This window comes from Salvelinus sp. IW2-2015, linkage group LG32 (assembly GCF_002910315.2).
Source record: "Salvelinus sp. IW2-2015 linkage group LG32, ASM291031v2, whole genome shotgun sequence".
NCBI lineage: Eukaryota > Metazoa > Chordata > Actinopteri > Salmoniformes > Salmonidae > Salvelinus > Salvelinus sp. IW2-2015.
This window is the reverse complement of record NC_036871.1, coordinates 6,398,026-6,425,568: the sequence shown is the minus strand read 5'-3', so window position 1 is coordinate 6,425,568 and position 27,543 is coordinate 6,398,026. Positions and strand designations below refer to the sequence as shown.

Genomic DNA, 27,543 nt, shown 5'->3' with positions numbered 1-27,543 from the left:
AAACTGGAAGGTACCATCATTCCTTGTCTAATGAGGAAATGCTTGTTTTTGTTTTCTGTTGTAAAACATTAACACATTTTGGTATGGTGTGACATAATGAACATGACCCAAGTACTCTTTCCATAGACTGTCAGAGTACAGACAAACCGGGSTCTCACCTTCATAAAAGATGGGGTAAAGCCATCTGGTTCCATGGGACGCTCAAAGCCTGCCTGCAGTCGCTTGTTTTTCCTTAGAGTTTTAAAGCCTCGGCTTTGGACCCACACTGGAAACAAGGGCACACATATGTTTAACATATAGAAAATCAAACTACACATTTATAAGATGTTTGGTAAATTTGAATGCACTTCAGGCGTTCACTCATATGGGAGAGTGATTGTCAAAACAATATAACAGACAAACACCCTGCCCTCCAACATTTCATTGCATGAACTCTTCCTCTAAAATATTCCAATAGCAAGGAGTAGAATAGGCTCGCTCCCATGCAAGTTTCTATCTGTTCTCACAAGCTTGCCACTGTTGACATTGAATTGCATTTACAGGAGTACTAAGCTGTGACTTTTGCTCAGTATTTATTAGTCAGTTAATTGCAATACAATAGAATAGACTATTGAGCTGACAGACTTTTTGCACTGTTTAGCTATAGCTGTGTTCTTCAATCTAGAAAGCAGGGAATATTTTGAATAATGTTGTAGTGTTCCCCCCCTGAAAGCTATGAACTTTGGCTTTCACCCGGAATTGTTTATTTATGTCTGAGGAAGAAAAAAAACTTTTCAAACCATATGATCTAGTACATAATAAAAGTATAATCAATCAAATACAAATATGACAACCTGGTCTCAGAGCGTTTTGAATGGTATGTATTAATTTGTGGATGTCCATCACCCATTATGTATTTTTTATTTTACCTTTAATTAATTAGGCAAGTCAGTTAAGAACAAATTCTTATTTTCAATGACGGCCTAGGAACAGTGGGTTAACTGCCTTGTTCAGGGGCAGAATGACTTTTTACCTTGTCAGCTCGGGGATTTGATCTGGCAACCTTTCGGTTACTAGTCCAACGCTCTGACAACTAGGCTACCTGCCCCCCCAATAAAGAATTCATAAGATATGATATGGTATGACATGTTACGAATTACAATTCGTATTACACAGTATGTTACGAATTTGCAAAACGTACAATATGTTACAAATTTGAAAAATMTACAATATGTTACAAATTTGCAAAACATATGGTATCTTATGAATTCTAGCTAGCTGGCTAATGTTAGCTAGTCTAGGGGTTAGGGTTAAGGTTAAGTTTAGGAGTTAGGTTAAAGGGGTTACAGTTAGGGGAAGGGTTAGCTAGAAGGGTTAAGGTTAGGGTTAGCTAACATGCTAAGTAGTTTCAAAGTAGCTAAGTAGTTGCAAAAAAGTAGTAAGTAGTTGAAAAGTATCTAATTAGCCAAAATGCTAAAGTTGTCCGTGATGAGATTCAAACTATCATGACATAAGTAAAATATCATGACATAAGTGATAGTCAAAATGTGTGAAATTTGTGAAAGTCTAAATTAACATTTTGGCCATTTAAACAGCGTGTGTCCACCTTATCGACAAGGGGAGATATGCTCTGAAAATTGTACTTTTTTCTTGGTTCTACTGATGTGCTTGTCTGTCTCCGACGGGAAAAAAAAWATATATATACTTTTTGACTTCCACACAAAATTACTTATTTACTTTTCAGTTTAAGGGAGTGTGTAGGTCGCATTCTTTATCATACAGCTATGAATGTTATATATTTAGAACCGCCTGCTGATAGGAATCGGGAGCGTTTGAACTGGAAGAGCAGCTTTTCTAAGGACCGCCCCCTTGACGTGATGTGGCAAAGAGGAGACAAAACGTGATGTAATGACGCAGTTGACCAGTGGATGAAGCCAGAGACATGTTTATTAAACAGAAGCCTAGAATGGCTAGTCTTTTTTGTTCTGACTTACAAAACGTTGGGAAATTAATAAAATAAGTAATTTAAGCATATTATCAGTAAGCAAGTAACTGCATCGGGCACTTTAAGCTTAAATAGATTATAGAATAGAATGAATTTCTGTTACCTGGCCAGTAGTGGAGCTCTGTGAAAACAGTTTGAAGAGGGGAGGGAATCTGTCTGCAGAAAACAGGGGAGTCAATGCCAATTTTGCCACCAAAGAACCCTAGAAAGACAGTATAAGGAGAGTTGGATGTGCATATTCAATCCAAATGGTCTTCTTCAGTTCAGAACAATCCTCCTCTTAGGATTTAGTTACATTTATAACCACATATTCGTGATTCTTTGTCTTAAAATAAACGTGTTCATATAAACGATACACAATTAATTCCATAAAATCGGTGCTATGTAAAAACATGTATTTTTGGTATTTTGTATTTTATTAGGATCCCCAATTACGGGGGGCCCAAACAGTAAACAAAACACACAACAACAAAAAAACAATATACAAAACACTACATAATACAATACAATGCGAAATACATTAGAATTTATATATACACACATACACTGAACAAAAATATAAACTCAGCATGCAACAATGTCAAAGATTTTACTTTCAGTTTCAGTTCATATAAGAAAACCAATACATTTAAATAAATTCATTAGGCCCTAATCTATGGATTTCACATGACTGGGAATACAGATATGCAGCTGTTGGACAAAGATACCTAAAAAAAAACGTAGGGGTGTGGATCCGAAAACTAGTCAGTATCTGGTGTGGCCACTATTTGCCTAATACAGTGTGACATCTCCTAAGCATAGAGTTGATCTGGCTGTTGATTGTGGCCTGTAGAATGTTGTCCCACTCCTCTTCAATGGCTGTGTGAATTTGCTGGATATTGGTGGGAACTGGAACACACTGTCTTACACATCAATCCAGAGCATCCCAAACTTGCTCAATGGATAACATGTCTGGTCAGTACGTAGGCCATGGAAGAACTGGGACATTTTTGCTTGATTACCAACAACGACGAGATGGCCTACAGGGAGGAGGTGAGGGCCCTCAAAGTGTGGTGTCAGGAAAATAACCTCACACTCAACGTCAACAAAACAAAGGAGATGATCGTGGATTTCAGGAAACAGCAGAGGGAGCAACCCCTTATCCACTTCGACGGAAGAGTAGTGGAGAAGGTGGAAAGTTTTAAGTTCCTCGGCATACACATCACGGACAAACTGGAATGGTCCACCCACACAGACAGTGTGGTGAAGAAGGTGCAACAGCGCCTCTTCAACCTCAGGAGGCTGAAAAAATTTGGCTTGTCACCGAAAACACTCAAACTTTTAAAGATGCACAATCGAGAGCATCCTGTCGGGCTGTATCCCCGCCTGGTACGGAAACTGCTCTGCCCAAAACCGTAAGGCTCTCCAGAGGMTAGTGAGGTCTGCACAACGCATCACCCTGGGCAAACTACCTGCCCTCCAGGACACCTACACCACACGATGTCACAGGAAGGCCAAAAAGATCATCAAGGACAACAACCACCCGAGCCACTGCCTGTTCACCCCGCTATCATCCAGAAGGCGAGGTCAGTACAGGTGCATCAAAGCWGGGACCGAGAGACTGAAAAACAGCTTCTATCTCAAGGCCTTGAGACTGTTAAACAGCCATCACTAACATTGAGTGGCTGCTGCCAACATACTGACTCAAATCTCTAGCCACTAACAATAACAAATTGGATGTAATAAATGTATCACTAGTCACTTAAACAATGCCACTTTATATAATGCCTACATTACTCATCTCATATGTATATACTGTATTCTATACCATCTACTGCATCTTGCCTATGCCGCACGGCCATCGCTCATCCATATATTTATATGTACAGTTGAAGTCGGAAGTTTACATATACCTTAGCCAAATACATTTAAACTCYGTTTTTCACAATTCCTGACATTTAATCCAAGTAAAAATTCCCTGTCTTAGGTCAGTTAGGATCACCACTTTATTTTAAGAATGTGAAATGTCAGAATAATAGTAGAGAGAATGATTTATTTCAGCTTTTATTTCATCACATTCCCAGTAGGTAAGAAGTTTACATACACTCAATTAGTATTTGGTAGCATTGTCTTTAAATTGTTTAACTTGGGTCAAATATTTTGGGTAGCCTTCCACAACCTTCCCACAATAAGTTGGGTGAATTTTGGCCCATTCCTCCTGACAGAGCTGGTGTAACTGAGTCAGGTTTGTCGGCCTCCTTGCTCTTACACACACTTTTTTAGTTCTGCCCACAAATTATCTATAAGATTATAGGATTGAGGTCAGGGCTTTGTGATGGCCACTCCAATACATTTTACATTTACATTTAAGTCATTTAGCAGACGCTCTTATCCAGAGCGACTTACAAATTGGTGCATTCACCTTATGATATCCAGTGGAACAACCACTTTACAATAGTGCATCTAACTCTTTTAAGGGGGGGGGGGGTTAGAAGGATTACTTTATCCTATCCTAGGTATTCCTTAAAGAGGTGGGGTTTCAGGTGTCTCCGGAAGGTGGTGATTGACTCCGCTGACCTGGCGTCGTGAGGGAGTTTGTTCCACCATTGGGGTGCCAGAGCAGCGAACAGTTTTGACTGGGCTGAGCGGGAACTGTACTTCCTCAGAGGTAGGGAGGCGAGCAGGCCAGAGGTGGATGAACGCAGTGCCCTTGTTTGGGTGTAGGGCCTGATCAGAGCCTGAAGGTACGGAGGTGCCGTTCCCCTCACAGCTCCGTAGGCAAGCACCATGGTCTTGTAACGGATGCGAGCTTCAACTGGAAGCCAGTGGAGAGAGCGGAGGAGCGGGGTGACGTGAGAGAACTTGGGAAAGTTGAACACCAGACGGGCTGCGGCGTTCTGGATGAGTTGTAGGGGTTTAATGGCACAGGCAGGGAGCCCAGCCAACAGCGAGTTGCAGTAATCCAGACGGGAGATGACAAGTGCCTGGATTAGGACCTGCGCCGCTTCCTGCGTGAGGCAGGGTCGTACTCTACGAATGTTGTAGAGCATGAACCTACAGGAACGGGTCAATACCTTGACTTTGTTGTCCTTAAGCCATTTTGCTACAACTTTGGAAGTATGCTTGCGGTCATTGTCCATTTGGAAGACCCATTTGCGACCAAGCTTTAACTTCCTGACTGATGTCTTGAGATTGTGCTTCAATATATCCACATAACTTTCCTGCCTCATGATGCCATCTATTATGTGAAGTGCACCAGTCCCTCCTGCAGCAAAGCATCCCCACAACATGATGCTGCCACCCCTGTGCTTCACGGTTGGGATGGTGTTCTTCGGCTTGCAAGCCTCCCCCGTTTTTTCTCCAAACCTAACYATGGTTATTATGGCCAAACAGTTCTACCAAACCAGAGGACATTTTTCAGAAAAGTACGATCTTTGTCCCCATGTGCAGTTGCAAACCGTAGTCTGGCATTTTTATGGTGGTTTTGGAGCAGTGGTTTCTTCCTTGCTGAGCGGCCTTTCAGGTTATGTCAATATAGGACTAGTTTTACTGTGGATATAGATACTTTTGTACCTGTTTCCTCCAGCATCTTCACAAGGTCCTTTGCTGTGGTTCTGGGATTGATTAGCACTTTTCGCACTAAAGTACGTTCATCTCTAGGAGACAGAACGCATCTCCTTCCTGAGCGGTATGACAGCTGTTCCCATGGTGTATATACTTGCGTACTATTATTTATACAGATGAATGTGGTACCTTCAGGCGTTTGGAAATTGCTCCCAAGGATGAACCAGAGTTGTGGAGGTCTACAACTTTTTTTCTGAAGTCTTGGCTGATTTCTTTTGATTTTCCCATGATGTCAAGCAAAGAGGCACTGAGTTTGAAGGTAGGCCTTGAAATACATCCACAGGTACACCTCCAATTGACTCAAATGATATCAAATAGCCTATCAGAAGCTTCTAAAGCCATGACATAATTTTATGGAATTTTCCAAGCTGTTTAACGGCACAGTCAACTTAGTGTATGTAAACTTCTGACCCACTGYAATTGTGATACAGTGAATTATAAGTGAATTATAAGTGAAATAATCTGTCTTCAAACAATTGTTGGAAACATTACTTGTGTCATGCACAAAGTAGATGCCTAACCGACTTGCCAAAACTATAGTTTGTTAACAAGAAATTTGTGGAGTGGTTGAAAAACTAGTTTCAATGATTCCAACCTAAGTGTATGTAAACTTCTGACTTCAATTGTACATATTCTTATTCATTCCTTTACATTTGTGTGTATAAGGTAGTTGTTGTGAAATTGTTAGATTACTTGTTAGATATTACTGCACGGTCAGAACTAGAAGCACAAGCATTTCGCTACACTCGCATTAACATCTGCTAACCATATGTATATTTGATTTGATTTGAATGATGGCGGATGAATGGCACGACAATGAGCCTCAGGATCTTGTCACGGTATCGCTGTGCATTCAAATTGCCATAGATAAAATGCAATTGTGTTTGTTGTCCGTAGCTTATGCCTGCCCATACAATAACCCCACCGCCACCATGGGGCACTCTGTTCACAATGTTGACATCAGCAAAACACTCTCCGGCGCAACGCCGTCTGGCCGTTAATTTTGAAACCGGGATTCATTTATGAAGAGCACACTTCTCCAGCGTGCCAGTGAGCACGCAGATGAGCTTCCCTGAAACAGTTTCTGACAGTTTGGGCAGAAATTCTTCGGTTGTGCAAACCCACAGTTTCATCAGCTGTCCGTGTGTCCGTTCTCAGATGATTCCGCAGGTGAAAAAGCTGGATGTGGAGGTCCTGGACTGGCGTGGATACACATTGTCTGCGGTTGTGAGGCCGGGTGGACGTACTGGAGGCGGCTTATGGTATAGAAATTAACATTCAATTATCTGGCAACAGCTCTGGTCAGCATGCCAATTGCACGCAACCCTCAAAACTTGCGACATCTGTGGCATTGTGTTTTGCGACAAAACTGTACATTTTAGAGTGGCTTTTTATTGTCCCCAGCACAAGGTGCACATGTGTAATGATCATGCTGTTTAATCAGCTTSTTGATATGTCAAATGTGTCAGGTGGATTGATTATCTTGGCAAAGGAGAAATGCTCACTAACAGGGATGTAAACAAATGTGACCGACCGGCTCGATTCGGTCTTATGTAGCAACATTTTTWWWAWWTTTTACACTGGATAAAAGTATAGACTTTGAGCTAGAAAATGGTATATCATATACACTACAGTTGAGGAACTTGTAACCTTACTTGAAAAAATGGCCATTGAATGTTTTGGTAAACCTACTGGAGAGGTTTAGGGTAAACCTACTGGTAAACCTTTGTCTCCACCCATTCAGCATCATTCACACCCTCTTAAGCCTTAGCCCCACCCATCTCTTTAAGGACTCACATGTGAGGCCATGTACTAAACAACCAAAGATTTCAAGACTAAAGGCTGGTTTATACTATGTCTAATCGACAGTTGTCGCAGTGACATCCTAAACATTCTATTGTCATCCGACATCAAACTTGTTGTTGTCGTTATGAAAAAGTATAAACACAAAAACTACAGGCTGCATGACATCAGCTTTCTGGTGGTCCAAAATAGCATACACCAATAAACCCACCCGTTTAAAAATGAAAAGCAACTTTATAAACAATGTTTTCGTTCGCCTTTAGCTTATTAGCCATCTAATGTTAAGTTAGCTAGTTAGCCAGTTCAAATAATGACCATATACTTTAACTGACAATGTCAGGGGCACAACTTTCACTGGAGGGGACATGTCCCCCCCACATTCTGAAATTGCATTTTTGTTCCCACCAGTTTTATAATTGGAATGTGATACAAAACGAGGCAATGGTGTGCTTTAGGACCATGCAAACACCTCCGAGCGGCTGGGTAGGCTGTTTGGAGTGTTTATCCGACCGAATAAAACATTTCAATAGTTATAATAATTATGTCCCCCCACTTCTAAAACCAAAGTTGCGCCCCTGCCTACAAATACTGARCAGCTCATGTTACAGACAGAAAGAAGCGAGCTACATGGCAGACCAATCCGAACATGTCCAGCCCAGCCATTACCTCAGCCAATCATGGCTAGTGGGAAGGTTCCTGTCTTATTCCGTGGCTAAACCAACTAGGCTCGTAATTTAAATATTTTATTTGTATTTACAGATGGCATACAAGTTTGTTATTAAGGCACATGAAAGTTTACATGTTCCAGAAGGAATTTCTGCCCAAAATCCCCGCAATAATAATAATAAAAAAAGTTTACGTTCAAATGGCTGTCCTGTGAGGTAGTGACGCGCGACATACGCCTAGTTTCCTGAAACTAGTCACAAATTTGTGCACAAAATTTGAGAGAAATAAGCGTTTTGTGCATATGAAAAAATTCTGGGATCTTATTTCAATTTATGAAACAATTTATGAAACATAGGGCCAACACATTTGCGTTTATATTTTTGTTCAGTATAAAAATGTGCCCCTTCACAGTCCCCATCATGCCGTAAGGTGTTCTTTTATCCATTTCTTTATCTGTTTCTTTTGCTAGCTTGAGTTACCTGGGGTGGCAGAGAGTTCCATGTAGTCATGGGCATGGCTCTATTTAATACTGTGCGTTTCCCAGCCTCTGTTCTGGACCTGGGGACTGTGAAGAGACCTCTTTTTGCATGTCTTGTGCGGAACTGATGAGTGTCCGAACTGTGTGCCAACTGCTTGAACAGGCAGTTTGCTACCTTTAACCCATCAACACCACGCACAAAGACCAATAGTGTCAGGATAGTGAGCCAGGAGAGATTGACATGCATATCACTAACATTCAACCTCCGTGTACATCTAAGTGCAATACGTGCTGCTCTGTTCTGGACCAACTGCAATTTTCCTGTTCTTCTTTGCCGCACATGACCACACAACTGGGCAGTAGTCCAAGTGCAACAAAACTATGGCCTGTAGGACTTGCTTGGTTGATTTAAATGGCAAGAAAGCAGAGCAATGCATTATCATGGAGAGACCTATTCCCATTTTAGCACAACCATTGAGTCTATATGTTTTGACCATGACAGCTTGCTATCTAGGGTTACACCCAGCAGTTTAGTCTCCTCAACTAACTCAATCACCACATTATTCAGTAATAGATCAAGATGAGGTTTAGGGTTGAATGAGTTTTTGTCCTAAATATGACATTTTTAGTTTTTGACATTATTTAGTGCCAGCCTATTGCTAGTTACCCATTCTAAAATTGACTGGATCTCTATGTTAAGGGTGTCAGTTATTTATTTTACTGTCGTAGCTGACGTGTATACAGTTGAGTCGTCAGCATACATAGACACACAGGCTTTATTCAAGGTCAGTGGATGGTCATTWGTAAAAACAMAAAACAATAATGGCTCAAGCCGGCTGCCCTGCGGTACACCACACTCAACTGAATTTGCATGAGAGAGGCCTCCATGAAAGAAAACCCTCTGTGTTCTATTAGATAAAACTCTCAATCCATGATAAGGCAGAGGGTGTAAATCCATAACGTAAATCCATAACCCCTATYTTTTTTCTGCAATAAGTTATGATCAATTATATCAAAAGCTGCATTAAAATCTAACAAACCAGCTCCCACAACCTTCTTATTATCAATTTCTTTCAGCCAATCATCAGTCATTTGTGTCAGTGATGAGCATGTGGAGTGCCCTTCCCTATAAGCATGCTGAAAGTCAGTTAATTTGTTTTCTGTAAAATAACATTGTATTTGGTCAAACTTTTTCCAAAAGTTGTCTAAGCATCGGTAACAGGCTGATTGATCAGCTGTTTGAACCATTAAAAAGGGTGCTTTGCTATTTTTGGGCAGCGGAATGACCTTTAGGCCTGAGAGCACACACTGTCTTCTAGGCTTAAATTGAAGATGTGACAACCAGGAGTCGCAATGTATTCCGCTACCAACTTCAGCGATTTACCATGCAGATCGTCGGTACCAGGTAGATTGTTCTTATTTATAGATAGCAACAACTTTTTAACCTCTTCCACACCAATTTTGCCTCATCACAAGATGTATTCTATGCTCCAATCACAAGCAGGCAATGACACACACACCCTTTGATATGGGCCCCAACAACACAAAAGGCTATTTAAACTCAGCTAAATCGGGTTATAGTAGATTTACTACTAGATTTACTACTAGATTTACTGTACTGCAAAATTATTCATCCCCCTTGGCGTTTTTCCTATTTTGTTGCATTACAACCTGTAATTTAAATTGATTTTTATGTGGATTTCATGTATTGGACATACACAAAACAGTCCAAATTGGTGAAGTGAAATGAAAAAAAATAACTTGTTTTAAAAAAATGTAAAAAACAGAAAAGTGGTGCATGCATATGTATTCACCCCCTTTGCTATGAAGCCAATAAGATCTGGTGCAACCAATTACCTTCAGAAGTCACATAATTAGTTAAATAAAGTCCATCTGTGTGCAATCTAAGTGTCACATGATCTGTAACATGATCTCAGTATATATACACACACCTGTTCTGAAAGGCCCCAGAGTCTGCAACACCACTAATCAAGAGGCACCACCAAGCAAGCGGCACCATGAAGACCAAGGAGCTATCCAAACAGGTCAGGGACAAAGTTGTGGAAAAGTACAGATCAGGGTTGGGTTATAAAAAAATATCTGAAACTTTGAACATCCCATGGAGCACCATTAAATCCATTATAAAAAAATTGAAAGAATATGGCACCACAACAAACCTGCCAAGAGAGGGCCGGGCAAGGAAGGCATTAATCAGAGAGGCAACAAAGAGACCAAAGATAACCCTGAAGGGGCTGCAAAGCTCCACAGGGAGATTGGAATATCTGTTTATAGGACCACTTTAAGCTGTATACTCCACAGAGCTGGGCTTTACGGAAGAGTGGCCAGAAAAACAGCCATTGCTTAAAGAAAAAAAATAAGCAAACACGTTTGGTGTTCGCCAAAAGGGATTTGGGAGACTCCCGAAACATATGGAAGAAGGTACTCTGGTCAGACGAGACTAAAGTTGAGCTTTTTTGGCCATCAAGGAAAACGCTATGTCTGGCGCAAACCCAACACCATCCCCACAGTGAAGCATGGTGCTGGCAGCAACATGCTGTGAGGATGTTTTACCATCGGCAGGGACTGGGAAACTGGTCAGAATTGAAGGAACGATGGATGGCGCTAAATACAGGGAAATTCTTGAGGGAAACATGTTTCAGTATTCCAGAGATTTGAGACTGAGACGGAGGTTCACCTTCCAGCAGGACAATGACCCTAACCATGCTGCTAAAGAAACACTTGAGTGGTTTAAGGGGAAACATTTAAATGTCTTCGAATGACCTAGTCAAAGCCCAGACRTTAATCCAACTGTGAATCTGTGGTATYACTTAAAGATTGCTGTACACCAGCGGAACCCATCCAACTTGAAGGAACTGGAGCAGTTTTGCCTTGAAGAATGGGCAAAAYCCCCAATGGCTAGATGTGCCAAGCTTATAGAGACATACCCCAAGAGACTTGCAGCTGTAATWGCTGCAAAAGGTTGCTCTACAAAGTATTGACTTTGGGGGTGAATAGTTATGCACGCTCAAGTTCTGTTTTTTTGTATTTTTTCTTGTTTGTTTCACAATAAAATATATTTTGCATCTTCAAAGTGGTAGGCACAAATCAAATGATACAAACCCCCAAAATAACATTTTAATTCCAGGTTGTAAGGCAACAAAATAGGAAAAATGCCAAGGGTGGTGAATAGTTTCGCAAGCCACTGTATTACAGGGTAATTAGGGATGTAATGATTCACCGATACGCATCGGTCCCCAATTCGAATGTTTAAGATACAAAGTCCATCGGTCCGCGGACCCCAAACCGATCCAAATGTAGCATGCATCGGACATAAAATCGATTCAAATTGGAGGTTAACTCAAATGTTTTTCTCATATTACATTCCCGTTTGTGGCCCGCCTGTTAGCTTGCACGATTCTTGCTATTCTCCTGCGATCTCTCATCAACAAGTTTTTTTTRGCCCACTAGACTGCTGCTGACTGGATGTTRTTTGTTTGTCGCTCCATTCTCGGTAAACCCMACACACTGTCATGCGTGAAAAGCCCAGGCCGGCCATTTCTGTGATACTGGAACCGGCGCGCCTGGCACCGACGATCCTACCACGCTCAGTCTCTTYGGTCACTCAATTTGCCCATTCTAACGTTCGCAATCAAACAGTAACTCAATGCCTCTATGCATGTCTGCCTGCTTTATATAGCAAGGCACAGCCACGTGACTCATTATCTGTACGAGCTAACCACTTTCGTGAACGGAGTGTTGTATCTAATAAACTGGCCTCTGAGTGTATATTCATGTCATAGCTAATTTGTCAACGATTAATATTGATACATTACTAGCTGAAACACTTAAATCCCCCAAAATAAGTGAATTAGTGGGTGATGGGGATTTCAGAACCAAACAGGCTACATTGTCCCCCATAATCTGATAGTGTTAGTGGGGTGGTAGATGCCTAATCTCCCTTATGGCTCAGCTCAGGTGCCTACATATTACATACACCGTAGACATACAGTACATAATTTACACACACACACACACACACACACACACACACACACACACACACACACAGGTCCAGCTCAGAGGCCCAGCTCATGAGGTCAATCAGCCGCAGATTTTAAATTAGAATGGGAAATTAATGTGTTTATGCAACAAATGTTAGTGCATCCTATCAAACTGAAAATGCATCGATTCGTTCTCTAAAACGTATCATTCCTGTATCGTATTGGAGCCCATGCATCTAGATACCTATTGAATCGTCTTGAAAGGAAAATATGCACATCCCTACGGGTAACATTAAGATCAGCATTCGTCTAAGATTATTTTAGTGCTAAACATGACCTTTATGTTTTTGTAATAATCACCAACCAGCAGTAGAGTTCCAATAATCTTCCTTATCAATAGGCATGTCCTTAGCCTCACCATGCTTGTTGTGAAAGAATGACTGTGAGGACAAGTGGGACGTCCTCCAGGCCTTTTGCCTGGGGCTGGATGAGGACGACACACCCTGTTGACTCAGACGTGGTAACACACCGCTCACTAGCTCGTCCAGCTGCCGCARGCCCAGGTCAGACAGGCCCAGGTCCCTCAGGCTCCACGTGGGCTACACATACGAGCACAAACACAGACACTTTAAATGCTTTATTTGAATCCACAAATCATATTACACATCAAAACGATTCAATCATTTCAAAGGTTACAGATACATGGACACTTGTGGATACAGAAAGCACCTTCACCATTTAAACTAAGCTGCCCATGACCGCTGACACAGAGCAGTTTTTGCAAGCTGCTTTGCCTTGGTTCTTGGCAGGCCTATAATCTGTAGGTCACGTGTGTGTTTACCTCATTACTATGCAAGTCCTGTTCTGAGGCATGCTGTTTGTGCGGAGGTTTAGCAATGGCATTGCTGCTGCTTCCCACTGAGCTCTTCAGGGAGTGGAGGGCGTTGATCAGGTGACTCAGGGGGACAGTGACCTGCCAGGAAACACAGAACAGGATGACATCAGTTCAAAGACACTAATTCCCGTTTAGTATAAAACTACAAAATGGGCAAGACCAATTTAAACCTTTGTCCACACAACACAAACACTGTCATGAACAAAGTGAGTCTGTTCCAAAAGTATTGTATCTTACTACATAAAAAGGAAAGGAAGTAAAGAAACAAGGAAGGATGGAAGTAAAAAAGGATGGAGAAGGAAGGATATATAGCTTACATATAGGTTGAATAAGCAGAAAGCATTTATGAGTGAAGATACATTCTGGGTGTTTTTTTATTATTATGGAGTAAAATTATATAAATGAACAATGGCCAGTATATGCTATACTATAGTAAATACTATGAGCAGAACAAATTATGCCAACCGCCATCATAGCCCACAGAAGAAAAATAAGAACAAAGTAGAATTTTGCAAAAMCAGAACCCTTAGTCAAATGAACCTTGGTTGACCGGAAGCGGTTGCACATTTAAAATACAGCGGCAAAGATTTGATTAACTTACTGGCAGCAACATTAAGACTTTCGGTTTTGCCTTCAAAATAAAAGTCTGCGTTAAAACGCTATGTGTATGATACGAAATAGATTATGTTTGCCGCTTTGCATGGTGCATAATGTTCAAATTGTTACAAAATGATAACTACTAAAGAGAATGACTACTTTATAGAAGATAAATAATATTATAAAAAGGTGGAGCACAATGAGAAATGGCTGTTTTTAATATGTCATTGTATGTTATGTATATGACTGGTGCTATGCTTAAATGTGTGTCTTGGTTCTTACAGATCCTATTACGGCTTTAATTCATTTCCAGTTTGTTTGAGTTGTATTCCTGGATGATAATATGGCCTAGTCACTAGTGTCTTAAAGCCTCATGCGTTTTATCCTAGCTCTGTGAAACCATAACTCTATGTGCTGTGCCCAGCAGTTGTCTTACCATCTTTTGCTAATAAATACAAATAACTTGGTCATTCAGAATTTGTGACTATTTACCCATGCAACAGGACATAGCCGCCAATGCAGTTCACTGTCTAAGGAATACATATTGGTTATATGTATATACAAAAMGTTTACTACACCTCTCAGCAAAAGTGGAAGACTCAATAGGGTCTCCACCAACCAAATACACTGCTCAAAAAAATAAAGGGAACACTTAAACAACACAATGTAACTCCAAGTCAATCACACTTCTGTGAAATCAAACTGTCCACTTAGGAAGCAACACTGATTGACAATAAATTTCACATGCTGTTGTGCAAATGGAATAGACAAAAGGTGGAAATTATAGGCAATTAGCAAGACACCCCCAAAAAAGGAGTGATTCCGCAGGTGGTGACCACAGACCACTTCTCAGTTCCTATGCTTCCTGGCTGATGTTTTGGTCACTTTTGAATGCTGGCGGTGCTCTCACTCTAGTGGTAGCATGAGACGGAGTCTACAACCCACACAAGTGGCTCAGGTAGTGCAGTTCATCCAGGATGGCACATCAATGCGAGCTGTGGCAAAAAGGTTTGCTGTGTCTGTCAGCGTAGTGTCCAGAGCATGGAGGCGCTACCAGGAGACAGGCCAGTACATCAGGAGACGTGGAGGAGGCCGTAGGAGGGCAACAACCCAGCAGCAGGACCGCTACCTCCGCCTTTGTGCAAGGAGGTGCACTGCCAGAGCCCTGCAAAATGACCTCCAGCAGGCCACAAATGTGCATGTGTCTGCTCAAACGGTCAGAAACAGACTCCTTGAYGGTGGTATGAGGGCCCGACGTCCACAGGTGGGGGTTGTGCTTACAGCCCAGCACCGTGCAGGACGTTTGGCATTTGCCAGAGAACACCAAGATTGGCAAATTCGCCACTGGCGCCCTGTGCTCTTCACAGATGAAAGCAGGTTCACACTGAGCACATGAGCACATGTGACAGACGTGACAGAGTCTGGAGACGCCGTGGAGAATGTTCTGCTGCCTGCAACATCCTCCAGCATGACCGGTTTGGCGGTGGGTCAGTCATGGTGTGGGGTGGCATTTCTTTGTGGGGCCGCACAGCCCTCCATGTGCTCGCCAGAGGTAGCCTGACTGCCATTAGGTACCGAGATGAGATCCTCAGACCCCTTGTGAGACCATATGCTGACACATGCACATTTGTGGCCTGCTGGAGGTCATTTTGCAGGGCTCTGGCAGTGCTCCTCCTGCTCAAAGGCGGAGGTAGCGGTCCTGCTGCTGGGTTGTTGCCCTCCTACGGCCTCCTCCACGTCTCCTGATGTACTGGCCTGTCTCCTGGTAGCGCCTCCATGCTCTGGACACTACGCTGACAGACACAGCAAACCTTTTTGCCACAGCTCGCATTGATGTGCCATCCTGGATGAACTGCACTACCTGAGCCACTTGTGTGGGTTGTAGACTCCGTCTCATGCTACCACTAGAGTGAGAGCACCGCCAGCATTCAAAAGTGACCAAAACATCAGCCAGGAAGCATAGGAATTGAGAAGTGGTCTGTGGTCACCACCTGCAGAATCACTCCTTTTTTGGGGGTGTCTTGCTAATTGCCTATAATTTCCACCTTTTGTCTATTCCATTTGCACAACAGCATGTGAAATTTATTGTCAATCAGTGTTGCTTCCTAAGTGGACAGTTTGATTTCATAGAAGTGTGATTGACTTGGAGTTACATTGTGTTGTTTAAGTGTTCCCTTTATTTTTTTGAGCAGTGTATGTTTAGGGGATTGTGTCGTATGGACTGTTGCTGGATTTTTACTCCCCCGCCTCCATAGTCCCCAATGCAATACACTGTATTGGACTCTACTACCGGTCTCAACTAAAGTGGGGTGAGTTTGAACAAAAAGCGAAGTCATAGGAAGTGTCGCTGGTCTTTTACTGTGGTCAAACAGCTTAAAATGGGGTGACTGGTCCCTATGCGGTTCAAATATAGCAGTGTGTCATAGGACGAATATATTGTCATACCATAATACTTTAGTATTTAAAAGACATATCTTAGAATCTTCCATCTGTTGGACACTTTGGAAAAAATACAACACACAATATGTTTATTCAAAAAGTCAAGAGAGATGCAAGTAAAGTTGGTCCAAGAAAGCAAACTTTATTGATAACAAATATCACAATGAAATTCATTATTCAATCAAATTGATCATCAACAGTTACACAGAAGTTTCAAATTAGGTTTCAAGTTTCATTGTTCAAGTTTCATTGTCACATGCACAAGTACAGTGGGTGGACTAAAAGGCCAGCAACACGGTATTACAATGCACTATGAAAATTGCACCTTATATACATTCTATAGATCCTACTGAGTATTCCCTACAACACTTTTACTGCTGCACATAGAATAACATTTGCTCTATTCGCCAATATGTATTTCATACAGTGATTTCCATTGGGGGTATTTATTTGACCTTGGAACATGTTTTAAACCCCACTTTTATGCAAATGTAGCTTAAAATATTAACACATATGAATCATTGTTAATGTTTAGACAATTATTATTCATATATCATGAACAAATACAGTTGTAATACAGGTTATTGACACTAGTGTACTATTACGTGGGGGACCTTTATTTTGAAAAAWTTCGAAATTCTGTGACCGGAAAGTACTTCTTTTATTATTTTTTATTATTGTTGCTGACGAGACGCTGATAAAGATTTGTTACTTATTATTCTCAGACGGGGAAGCTACAAACAACGACATAGAAACCATCGCCTGGTGAAAATAAGGTTTTCCCCCAAGGTAATGCATGAATAACGTGTATTTTTATTCAACTAGACGTCAACTAGTAATAAGGCTAACATGTGTCTCTAGCTAGCTAGTTAGCTAGCTAGAATAATTGATTACCCAACTCAGTTTGCGTCATTGCCGTGTATGCTTTTCTTTGTTTAGCCTAAAATTGTCGGCACTGTTGTGGCTAGTTAGTAACGTTATGAACGAGCTTGCTGGGTAATGTGGGTTAAAATGTAGTTAGACTAACGTCTTGGTAGCTAGCTAATATCAGTACCGCTAGATAGCTAACTGAAGAGAAACGTGCGTTATAAGAACCTGTCTTCTGCCATAATCATTTTCTCATCATGCTGTTGTTGCTTGTGGAAAAATTGTCATTGTGTGGGATTACACAAAGTGGACAAATACCAACACGTGTGCCATGCAAACGCATTTGAAGCCATTTAAAAAACGGTTAAATTGTCATAACTAAGATCAAAATTGTTTATTAGCGTCACTGCAGTCCTTGCCCATTATATGTAACTGGTGTCTTGTCTTTTACATTGATCTCGACAAATTTATTTTCGTTGGGTGGTTGCAGTAAGTAGGCTTTTCTTTTCGCTAACGGTTTTTATTGAAGCCAATTTGGCCCACGTCTCATCAGGGTAACGTGGTTCTGGTCTGGAAACGTTAATACAATAACAAATTGCCATTGCATGCCACTAAATTCAGCATAATTTGAAATGCCTGACTAGCTCCCCTCGATAAAACGGAGTAATTCTGTCTGGCGGTGGAACACAAAATGGGCCTAAACAAAATTACACATTTAGGGTAACATTTTCCTGCTCACATGATCGATTCTTGACCATTTTGTTTCTCTTAATTATACAACCGGTTGAATTTAGGTATTCAAAGCAATGGAGGGAGCCATGAAGAATATTTATTTTAAGTAACCATGTAAATGTATTTTACGCCCCTGAAGATCACAGGTCCATCTGAAAAGAGCCAGGTTGAGAGAATGGAAGGAAAGGTGATTAAAATGGAGGTGGAAGAAGAGGCAACCAGGTCTGTGGAAGTGCAGGTGGATGTGGCTGGCAGCGAAGAGAAGTCAGATGAAGCTTTGTCTAATGGTAGCCACACAACCCCTAAGAGAAGCAGGGGTAGGCCCCCCAAAAACCGACTCGTCTCTGAATCAGATCAAGCCTTATCCAACGGTAGCTCCACAACACCTAAGATGGAACAGGGTAGGCCCAAAAGATCAGTCACTAAGAAGGGAAGAGGTAGTCCCAGTGTAGCCTTGTCTAATAGTAGCACCACAACACCTAAAAAAGGTCAGCAAAAAGGATCAATCTCCAAGTTAGGTGCTAACCGCATAACACCTAAGAGGGGAAGGGCCAAAGGATCAGTGTTCACAAAACCCAAGATGCTGAAGGTTATAGGCAAGCCGTCGCAAGGCCAACCCCTTAAAGTGGTTGACCCCTCCCCTAAGAAGTGTGGCCGGCCCATTAAAGTTAAATCAAAAAGGGGTAGGCCAAAGAAGATCCTAACACCCGAGGAGGAAGAGGAGAGAAAGAAACTGGAAAGTCAACCAAGAGTGTTGAAGCCACTTGGAAGGCCACGCATCTATCCCCGCAATGACCCACCAGTCAGTGAGCCTAGAAGAAGAGGCCGCCCATGCAAGATTAAGAACAACAGGGGTGCTCACTTGCGGAAACCCCCCAATCCCAATCTCAAACCCCCCAATCCCAAACCCCCCAATCCCAAACCCCCCATCTATGATGGTTCCCAACGGAAAAGAGGCCGTCCCTCTAATGCAGCAAAAAAAGAGAAGATCAAGGCAGAGCAAGAGAAGGCCAACAGTGAACCTCCAGTCAAACGGTCCTGCAACTTCAACGAAATAAGCGAGGCAGGATTTCCTCCAGTCGAAGAGGACATTGATATGTAAAAAGGTGAACTGAGGAAAGTGAAACCAGAAAGGGGAATGGAGGAAAGTGAAAGCGGATAAATATACAGAAGACACCAAGAAGCCAGTTACCTCCAGTGACCGCAGTAGCTTTCTCGGGGCCATAAGCAGGATGTCTGGCGACAGCCCGACCAGGGCAAGTACTCCCCACTTCATAGCTGCCCTGTTTTGGGGGGGGGGGGGGTTCCAGTATAATTGCTGATATGAGACCATCTGATAATGCAGTTTTATATGGGGTGATCTCAGTTATGAAAATAGATAATGCACTCTTTCACTTGTCTGATTGCATTCTTCACCTTTATGGGGTTAAAATGGTTAGCCTTATTGTTGACCTGGACCATGCAACTTCCAATTCTTTCTCTGCATTGTTGGGAAGGGCCCATAAGCATTTCACTGTTAGTCTACGCCTGTTGTTTACGAAGCGTGTGACAAATACATTTGATTTGAACCCAACATTTTAAATTTCTACATTAAAAATGTACAGTTTCACTACTTGAGGGTTTTGTTCACCAATAGAATCCTTGTAGTTTGCTTATCAACGTTACTCCTCAGATCTTTTTATGATTTAGACTTATGTTGTTTTTTTGTTGACTGTCAGTCCTGATCACTAGGCCTACTTTGACATAACCAGTGGAGTAACATTTCAAACAGGACAGCTTGTGAGAGATTTTTAGATTTGTCAATGTTTTCAATAATTCTTTGGTGACATTGTAATGTGTTCATTGTCATGAAAAATCTGGTTGTTTACAAAAATGTTATAGTTGTGGATGGCTTGGTTTCACAGACCCTGGACTAATGTTATACACGTTTATGTAGGCTACATGTATTGGGCTATATCATGAAGTCTTGACCATTGACATTCCAGTATAAATGCATTCCTTTATGTATCCACCTGTCAATTTAAACTCTGCCACTGACCGACTGCATTATACAGTGGCAAGAAAGTATGTGAACCCTTTGGAATTACCTGGATTTCTGCATAAATTGGTCATAATGTGATCTGATCTTCATCCAAGTCATAACAATAGACTGCTTAAAACTAATAAAAAACAATAATTTTTCATGTCTTTATTTTCACACCATGTAAACATTCATAGTGCAGGGTGGGAAAAGTATATGAACCCTTGGATTTAATAACTGGTTGACTCCTTTGGCAGCAATAACCTCGACCAAACATTTCTGTAGTTGCGGATCAGACCTGCACAACGGTCAGGAGCAATTTTGGACCATTCTTCTTTACAAAACTGTTTCAGTTCAGCAATATTCTTGGGTGTGAACCACTCGAGGTCATGGCACAGCATCTCAATCGGGTTGAGGTCAGGGTGTATTTTCTGTTTAAACAATTCTGTTGATTTACTTGTTTTGGGTCGTTGTCCTGTTGCATTGCCAAACTTCTGTTGAGCTTCAATTGGCGGACAGACAGCCTTACATTCTCCGTCAAAATGTCTTAAACTTGGGAATACATTTTCCCGTCAATGATAGCAAGCTGTCCAGGCCCTGAGGCAGCAAAGCAGCTCCAAACCATGATGCTCCCTCCACCATACTTTACAGTTGGGATGAGGTTTGATGTTGGTGTGCTGTGCCTTGTTTTCTCCACAGTGTTATGTTCCTTCCAAACAACTCAACTTTAGTTTAATCTGTTCACTGAATATTTTGCCAGTAGCGCTATGGAACATCCAAGTGCTCTTTTGCTAACTTCAGACATGTTGCAATGTTTTTTTGGACAGCAGTGGCTTCTTCCACGGTATCCACCCATGAACACCATTTTAGTTTAGTGTTTCACGGATTGTAGACTCGGCAGAGTTGTTAGCATGTTCCAGCGATTTCTGTAAGTATTTAGCTGACACTAGGATTCTTAACCTCTGAGTATTCTGCACTGTGCTCTTGCAGTCATCTTTGCAGGACTGCCACTCCTAGGGAGAGTAGTAACAGTGCTGAACTTCATTTATAGACAATTTGTCTTACCTTGGACTGATGAACATCAAGGCTTTTAGAGATACTTTTGTAACCCATTACAGCTTTATGCAAGTCAACAATTCTTCATCTTCAATCTTTTGAGAGCTCTTGTTCAAGCCATGGTTCACATCAGTCAATTCTTCTTGTGAATAGCAAAACTCCAATTGTGATTTTTTTTTTTTATTAGGGCAGGGCAGCACTAACCATCTCCAATCTCGTCTCATTGATTGGCCTCCAGTTTAGCTGATGCCTGACTCCAATTAGCTTTTGAAGTCTTTAGCCTAGGGGGTTCACATACTTTTTCCAACCTACACTGAATATTTAAATGATGTATTTTTGTCTATATTAAATACAATATTTTATGTGTTAGTTTAAGCACACAGTGTTCGTCTTGAAGAAATTAAGAATAGATCAAATTTTATGACCAATTTATGCAGAAATCCAGGTAKTTCCAAATGGTTCACATACTTTCTTGCCACTGTATAGCCTAGAGGATATCTATTGAGATATTGTATCTTTCCCATATTGTGCATTTTACATTTGTTTATTCATCCTTTTTACTATATTTTTTTGCTTCTAGCTGTATTCATTTACTTTAGTTCGCTCCTCAATTCATGCACCTTGGTTGGAGCGAGAGAGTTCCCTTCATATTGCAATAATGCTGTACCAAAAGAGACATTTGGGTAGTGCGATCTGCCATGTTCTGAATCAGGCTAATTCTTGTCACGAGTTTTAATCAAGTAGGCCTAATTTTAGTAGAACAATGCATTTGTTTTTAATTTGGTCTTTTCCTCATACAGCTTTGTAGCTTGGGACCATCTTTCAAATCCTAAATGACCCATMTCAGCAGTTCTGGTAGGGCCGTGATTGTCTAGGTTGAGGGGAATTTCTGATTAATCCAGAACAAGGTCTGTGAAACCACTGAAGGTAACATGAATGAGTTTTCAGAATGTGTAAATTGTAAGTTTACTGCAATAAAATGTCAAACTTCATTACAGGTGGTTTTTAAACGTCAATAAAGCTTAATTTCTTATTTAGTATCTCTGCCTTTCGAGTGTATTGAATTACATGTTAAATTGTGAGCCAAGTCAGCATCCCTGGAGCTGTTTAATTTGACCTTTTAACTAGGCAAGTCAGTTAAGAACAAATTCTTATTTACAATGACGACCTACCGCGGCCAAACCTGGGACAATTATGCGCAGCCCTATGTAGGGGTAAATGCATTGCTCAAGGGCACACCCGCAGGAGACGTACCTGTGATTTCATGCTGTTCACAGCGTGGTAGCCACAGGACCAAAACAGTGGAAAAGTTTAGCCTCCCGCTTTAACGCTCTTCGTTGTGGAAATTAACCCACTTTCTGCATCTGTCATATTGCTGAGTCTACCCGGTTAGTCTCAAATTAGCCCTGTTAACAATACCTTTTAGATGGTCATTAAAAGACTTCCCAAACAGGTCTGTTGTAGACCCACTTACTCTGCTAACCTTGTCAAAATAAAAGTCCCCCACAAGTTATTCATTCTGTCCACATATGGTGCGTGACGTGCTGGACTTTTGTGTAAGCAGAGGAAGTGGGTCTAAAAAAAGACCCTGGTTTGGAAACACATGTTCCTTAAGATACGATCTCAAATTCACCATTTTAAAAATGACCCACCGGCACAGTAAGTTTCAATCAAATTTTATTTCACTTCTGGCTTCCCACAGGCTTTTTGTGCAACCCAATACAATAGGCCAAAGACCGGCAGTCCCTGTGTACCAGTTCGTATATAAAACATTCTCCATTCAGACTGCACAGGTGACGATTTCCTTCTTAACCCGATTTAATGTCGAGAAAGTGAAAATTAAAACGGGGGGGGGGGGGTATACATACATTCTTTATGAAACCACCATGCTAGAGAGTGGCTAATACCTAGGAATGCTAGTCCCAGATGTTGCACAATCACTTTCAGCCAATRGGGTTGCAGCCGTCTGTTTACCCGTCAATGTGGAGTGCAACATTAGGATTAGCCACTAGCGTGATGGTGAACAAAAAAATGGGTTTCATAAAGAAAGTATGCGTTTTTCGCCCCGCCTTCTCACCATTAAATCAAGCTGAGGAAATTGATGCCTTTGGAGCCTTTATGTACGAACGGGTCCACAGGGGATAAGAGTGTATTGCTGGCTGCCAGGGTTTCCGTTATAAAAATGTGCTGGACATTTGACCAGCTGCATTTTAAATTTACCGGACCCATATGCATTGGGTGTGTAACCTGATTAGGACATTGTTGGGTTCTGAGAATATGAAATGTTACTTATTCATGTCACGGATGGAGTGATAAGGTTGAGGGTCTACAACAGAAGTTAAGGGTTATAGGAAGGTATATAGTGGGTGCAACTAAGCTTGGAATGTGTTGAGTGCAGGGAAGCGATTACATGTGGCAGGCATTGATAAGGAGAGAGGGTAATGTATAACATTTACATTCTCAGGATATGTTATAGTTAGTCATCAGGGATCCTCTGGGAGGAGAAGAGACACCGTCTGGTATCAATAACCATGAAAGCCTTGAGTTGGGGAGGAGTGAGCACTTTGGGGTAGAGGTCAGGTCAGATGAAGTGAGGAAGAACCGATATCACTAAGGTTCTGTCTAGCAACAGGGATGCTTTGGCTGTTCAGATGTGGAGGAAGAGACTCAGCGTAGGAGAAAGGGTTAAATATCAGTGCTTGTGTGAAATCGTTGCCTAAATTACAGCTGTAACGACCCTTTGGGAAGAATTAAACTAGTGTCCGCGAGTTATTTACTCTGAAAAATAAGAACATAACGTCCACCCACGGTGCTCATAATGACAAATCACATTTAGTTTATGGTAATTAATCTTAACCGAACATGCAAGTCTAGGATGCTTTAATGCGTGTCCTTACTGTGCACTGTGAAGATGTTAGAATGAGGCCTTGTCTAGACTTGACAGTTCATGCAGCTTTAATATTCTAATCATGGAATTCCGAAGGCGTCATGCGTCTACACCTACATTTAAATGTGTCTACCGTGTAAACACTGTCCGGATTGGCTTTTCCTGTGCTATATTCAAATGCCAGTATGCATTCTACAGTGGAATAGATAACATATTATAAACATAACTGATGACAGTAGCTTACTGCTTTTATGCTAGCTAGATACAGTAATGTCAAAAGGGCTTGCAAAAGTTTAGCATAACTAGCCCCCCCCCAAAGAAACCTAATATTAGCTAGCTGGTCCAGCAAACATTCCTCACATGCTAGGAATGCATTTCCTCCAATGTTATAATGAAAAGGAGTTTTGCACACTTGTGTGCACTTTTGGTAGCCTGATTGCTTCCAGTGAGGAGAGATCGGCACACATTGCATCCCTGACCACCTCCTGAAGTGGTCAGCCAGATCTGAACACAATCAGACCATAAAGCGACTTTTGTGCGTCTAGACCAGTCTTTTCAATGCAATCTTCGATTCTGATAGCAGAAGTCGCATGTAAGTATCATGTAAGTATCAAGTGTAGACACAACCTAACTGTCCAAATTTACTTTTCCTAAGCCAACAAGACGAGTAACGAACAGCAAAATCACTAGCCTATGCATAGGTGGCGGTGCATGTGTTAAGTTTGGGGAAGCAAATTTTCACCATAAAAATGCACTTTTATAATGAAGCATTTAATGCATCATTGCATTTGCAGACTTATGCAAAATAGCTTACTATTTGTAATGTGATGAGTAGATTGGACCGTCATAATTTAGGCAATGCTTAAAATTGTAAAATCAGGAGATGCTGAAACAAAAAGTAGGCCTAGAGGCACTTAGAGAAGTTGCACACATGGGGGATTATTTGTTTATTTTATTATTGGGTCCGGGAAGAATTTGGCCTTTTAGAATTACATGAAATGTGTTCATAGTCATTTTATGACTGGAGACTAATACCTCACAAATGACACTGAAACTGATCTGAAATCAATACAAACTACCATCACCAGCCTAGGTGTGTGGAGACACACAATATGAGGAAGAAATTGTGCTAGAAAAGCTTTCACTCACCCAATGATGCGCAGCTTGTTTTACTTGTATTAATTATTTATTTTTCACCCAATAGGCTTATTTGGATGTTGATCAAATATTTCGGTAGCCTACAGTCAGATTTGAGTTTTCTTTTAAGGAGCCATTTGCTTTCCAACCTGTGTTTTCCCGCAATTGTATTTGAAATATTGCGAAAAGCTTGTTCCGGCTGCATGCTGCTCACTGACAGATTTGCCGAGCTATATGCCTTGTGAATTGGGATACATAAACACAATCCACAGTGAGGCTATTTTTTTGTACATTACCCCCTTTTCTCCCCAATTTGTAGTTACAATCTTATCCCATCGCTGCAACTCCCCTACAGACTCGGGAGAGGGGAAGGTCGAGAGCCATGCGTCCTCCGAAATATGACCCTACCAGCTGCACTGCTTCTTGACACTGCTCGCTTAACCCAAAATTCAGCCGCACCAGGAACAAGGAAATCCCGGCAGTGCTGGGCCAATTGTGCACTTTGTTTCATGGGTCTCCCGGTCACGGCCAGGTGTGACACAGCCTGGGATTGAACATGGGTCTGTAGTGAAGCCTCAAGCACTGCACCACTCGGGAGGCCTACTGGCTATTTTTTTTAAAGAAGCCATTGGTCCTCTGTGGCTAAATTATAGGCATACTCCTAGTGGAGTATTCAGAAATAAATGAAATAATTCAGAACAGAGTAGTAATTCTATAACTTTGGAAAATGTATTTAAATTAAATCAGGGGTGCTGCAGCTCCTCCAGCGGCTATGATTATACAAGGAAATAAATGATGTACAACGCTGGAGAGATGAGTTGCAGGGTCAACTCTAGCAGAGAGATCATAGAACATAAATGTCATACTAGTTCTGCGCGCTTCTCTCGCTCTCTCACCACAGCAACGGCCATGCGTTGGTCTCAAACAAGCTATATGTTGCGTAAACCATAAACCCGGGCCGGTCCAAAACGAATTGTTAGAATATCAGGCGCGTGCTGAAAATCTAGGTTCACATTACGTTTTTTTCAGAGGGCAGGAAAATGTATGAGAAGGCAACTCGAATGAGCTCTGATTGCTTTTATTAAAATGTTTACATTTAAAACAATTACTTTTCTTCTCTCATGTAGAGGTACCAGATCTGGCCAAATAGTTTCCGGAACGAAACAGTCCTGTTCCGGCTGGATCTGCCTCAAATTAACCACTGCATTTAGCCAGGCTAATAATATAACTCATTCACTGTTTGCAAAAAAATACCTATCAATGAATGACTGAGCGCGTATAGCCCTGGGCTATAACATACGTTTCTTCTTTCTTTGCACAGGAAAAACACATTTCAAGCAATTCTACTAAACTGTATATGACTGGTAGACATTAGCAGAATCTTTTTTTAATATGACAATTTACAGGGTAGCCTAATCTACTGACACTGACAAACAGATCATATAATAGGCCTACGAGAAATGGAGGAGGAAAATATTGTCCAAAAACAAACTTAAGTGGCACTGACCTAACAATGATAGAGTGAACATGCGCAGTGCGCACTCACCGGGGCTATGGCTGATGCTCTTCGCTGGTGCCAATAAGATAGGCCTACTGTTCGCGCAATTAAGTTGAGAATTTTGATAGCTAAAAAACAGATTCATATTTTCAAATGGTCTTCACTTTACAGCAATAACATTGTTTGTAAAGCAAATGGCTTTCCCACAATTGTTTTTATTTTTTAAATATTGCGATATGCCTGGCTGGCTGGGCCTCTACTTTTCACGGAGAGTCGCAACTCAACAATGATCTATTTGGTATTTGCTGCGAGCGCTGCATTTCCTTCAGGACTGTAGGCAATGTGATTTAAAACAATCCACAACTTACTTTTGTTTAAGGCTAGGGAAAGCTAATGATCCCCTGTGCCCAAATCATGCTTTAGTAGCCTATTCTATTTATTTATGTATAGACAGGAGTACTGTAGGCTAAATTAGGCTATATCAGTTTGGCAATTTACTTAGGGAAAGCTTCCCCTAGCCTTATGGACGCGGCGCCTATGTCAATCAGTCAGCTTGTCGAGAAAGAAATAGCCCAGACAGACTCTGGGACAGCTGTGAGAGGATAGATCCCAAATTCATACAACCAGTAGGCCAAGGTACATAATTTAAGCAAAGAATCTGACGTAACAGCTCAGAACGTTTAAGCTTAAAATGTTGATCAACTATTTAACATTATTAGCGCAGCAACGCACACAAGGCAGTATGGTACATGCAAGTGTGCATTTGGCTACAGGACAATGCACGTTGAAAACCAATAGAACATGAGAGAAATAGCCTAGTGGTTTCAATGGCATATGGGAATCTTTATAAAATAATTGCCTTCCCGGATATGGTCGGATT

General features: G+C 41.4%; 2 protein-coding genes across 4 annotated transcripts in view; one reads left to right on the top strand and one right to left on the bottom strand.

Annotated features, from left to right (window-relative positions):
* LOC111956851 (ATP-dependent zinc metalloprotease YME1L1) overlaps positions 1–27,543 on the bottom strand; it is a 58,407-nt gene that overhangs the window by 24,562 nt on the left and 6,302 nt on the right. For 2 of the 3 annotated variants that reach the window (XM_023977514.2, XM_023977513.2), the window contains exons 2-5: positions 13,377–13,508; positions 12,954–13,134; positions 2,088–2,186; positions 159–265 (exon numbers count right to left, since the gene is read on the bottom strand). In XM_023977514.2, coding sequence (XP_023833282.1) covers positions 159–265; positions 2,088–2,186; positions 12,954–13,134; positions 13,377–13,508 — 519 coding nt within the window. The remainder of the gene's footprint in view (positions 1–158; positions 266–2,087; positions 2,187–12,953; positions 13,135–13,376; positions 13,509–27,543) is intronic. The other variant, XM_023977515.2, reaches the window with a different exon arrangement.
* On the top strand, positions 17,131–19,237 carry LOC111956853 (basic salivary proline-rich protein 3). Its single transcript, XM_023977516.2, has 2 exons — positions 17,131–17,255; positions 18,205–19,237. The coding sequence occupies exon 2, from the start codon at positions 18,241–18,243 to the stop codon at positions 19,165–19,167; it is 927 nt and encodes a 308-aa protein (XP_023833284.1). The 5' UTR covers positions 17,131–17,255; positions 18,205–18,240; the 3' UTR covers positions 19,168–19,237.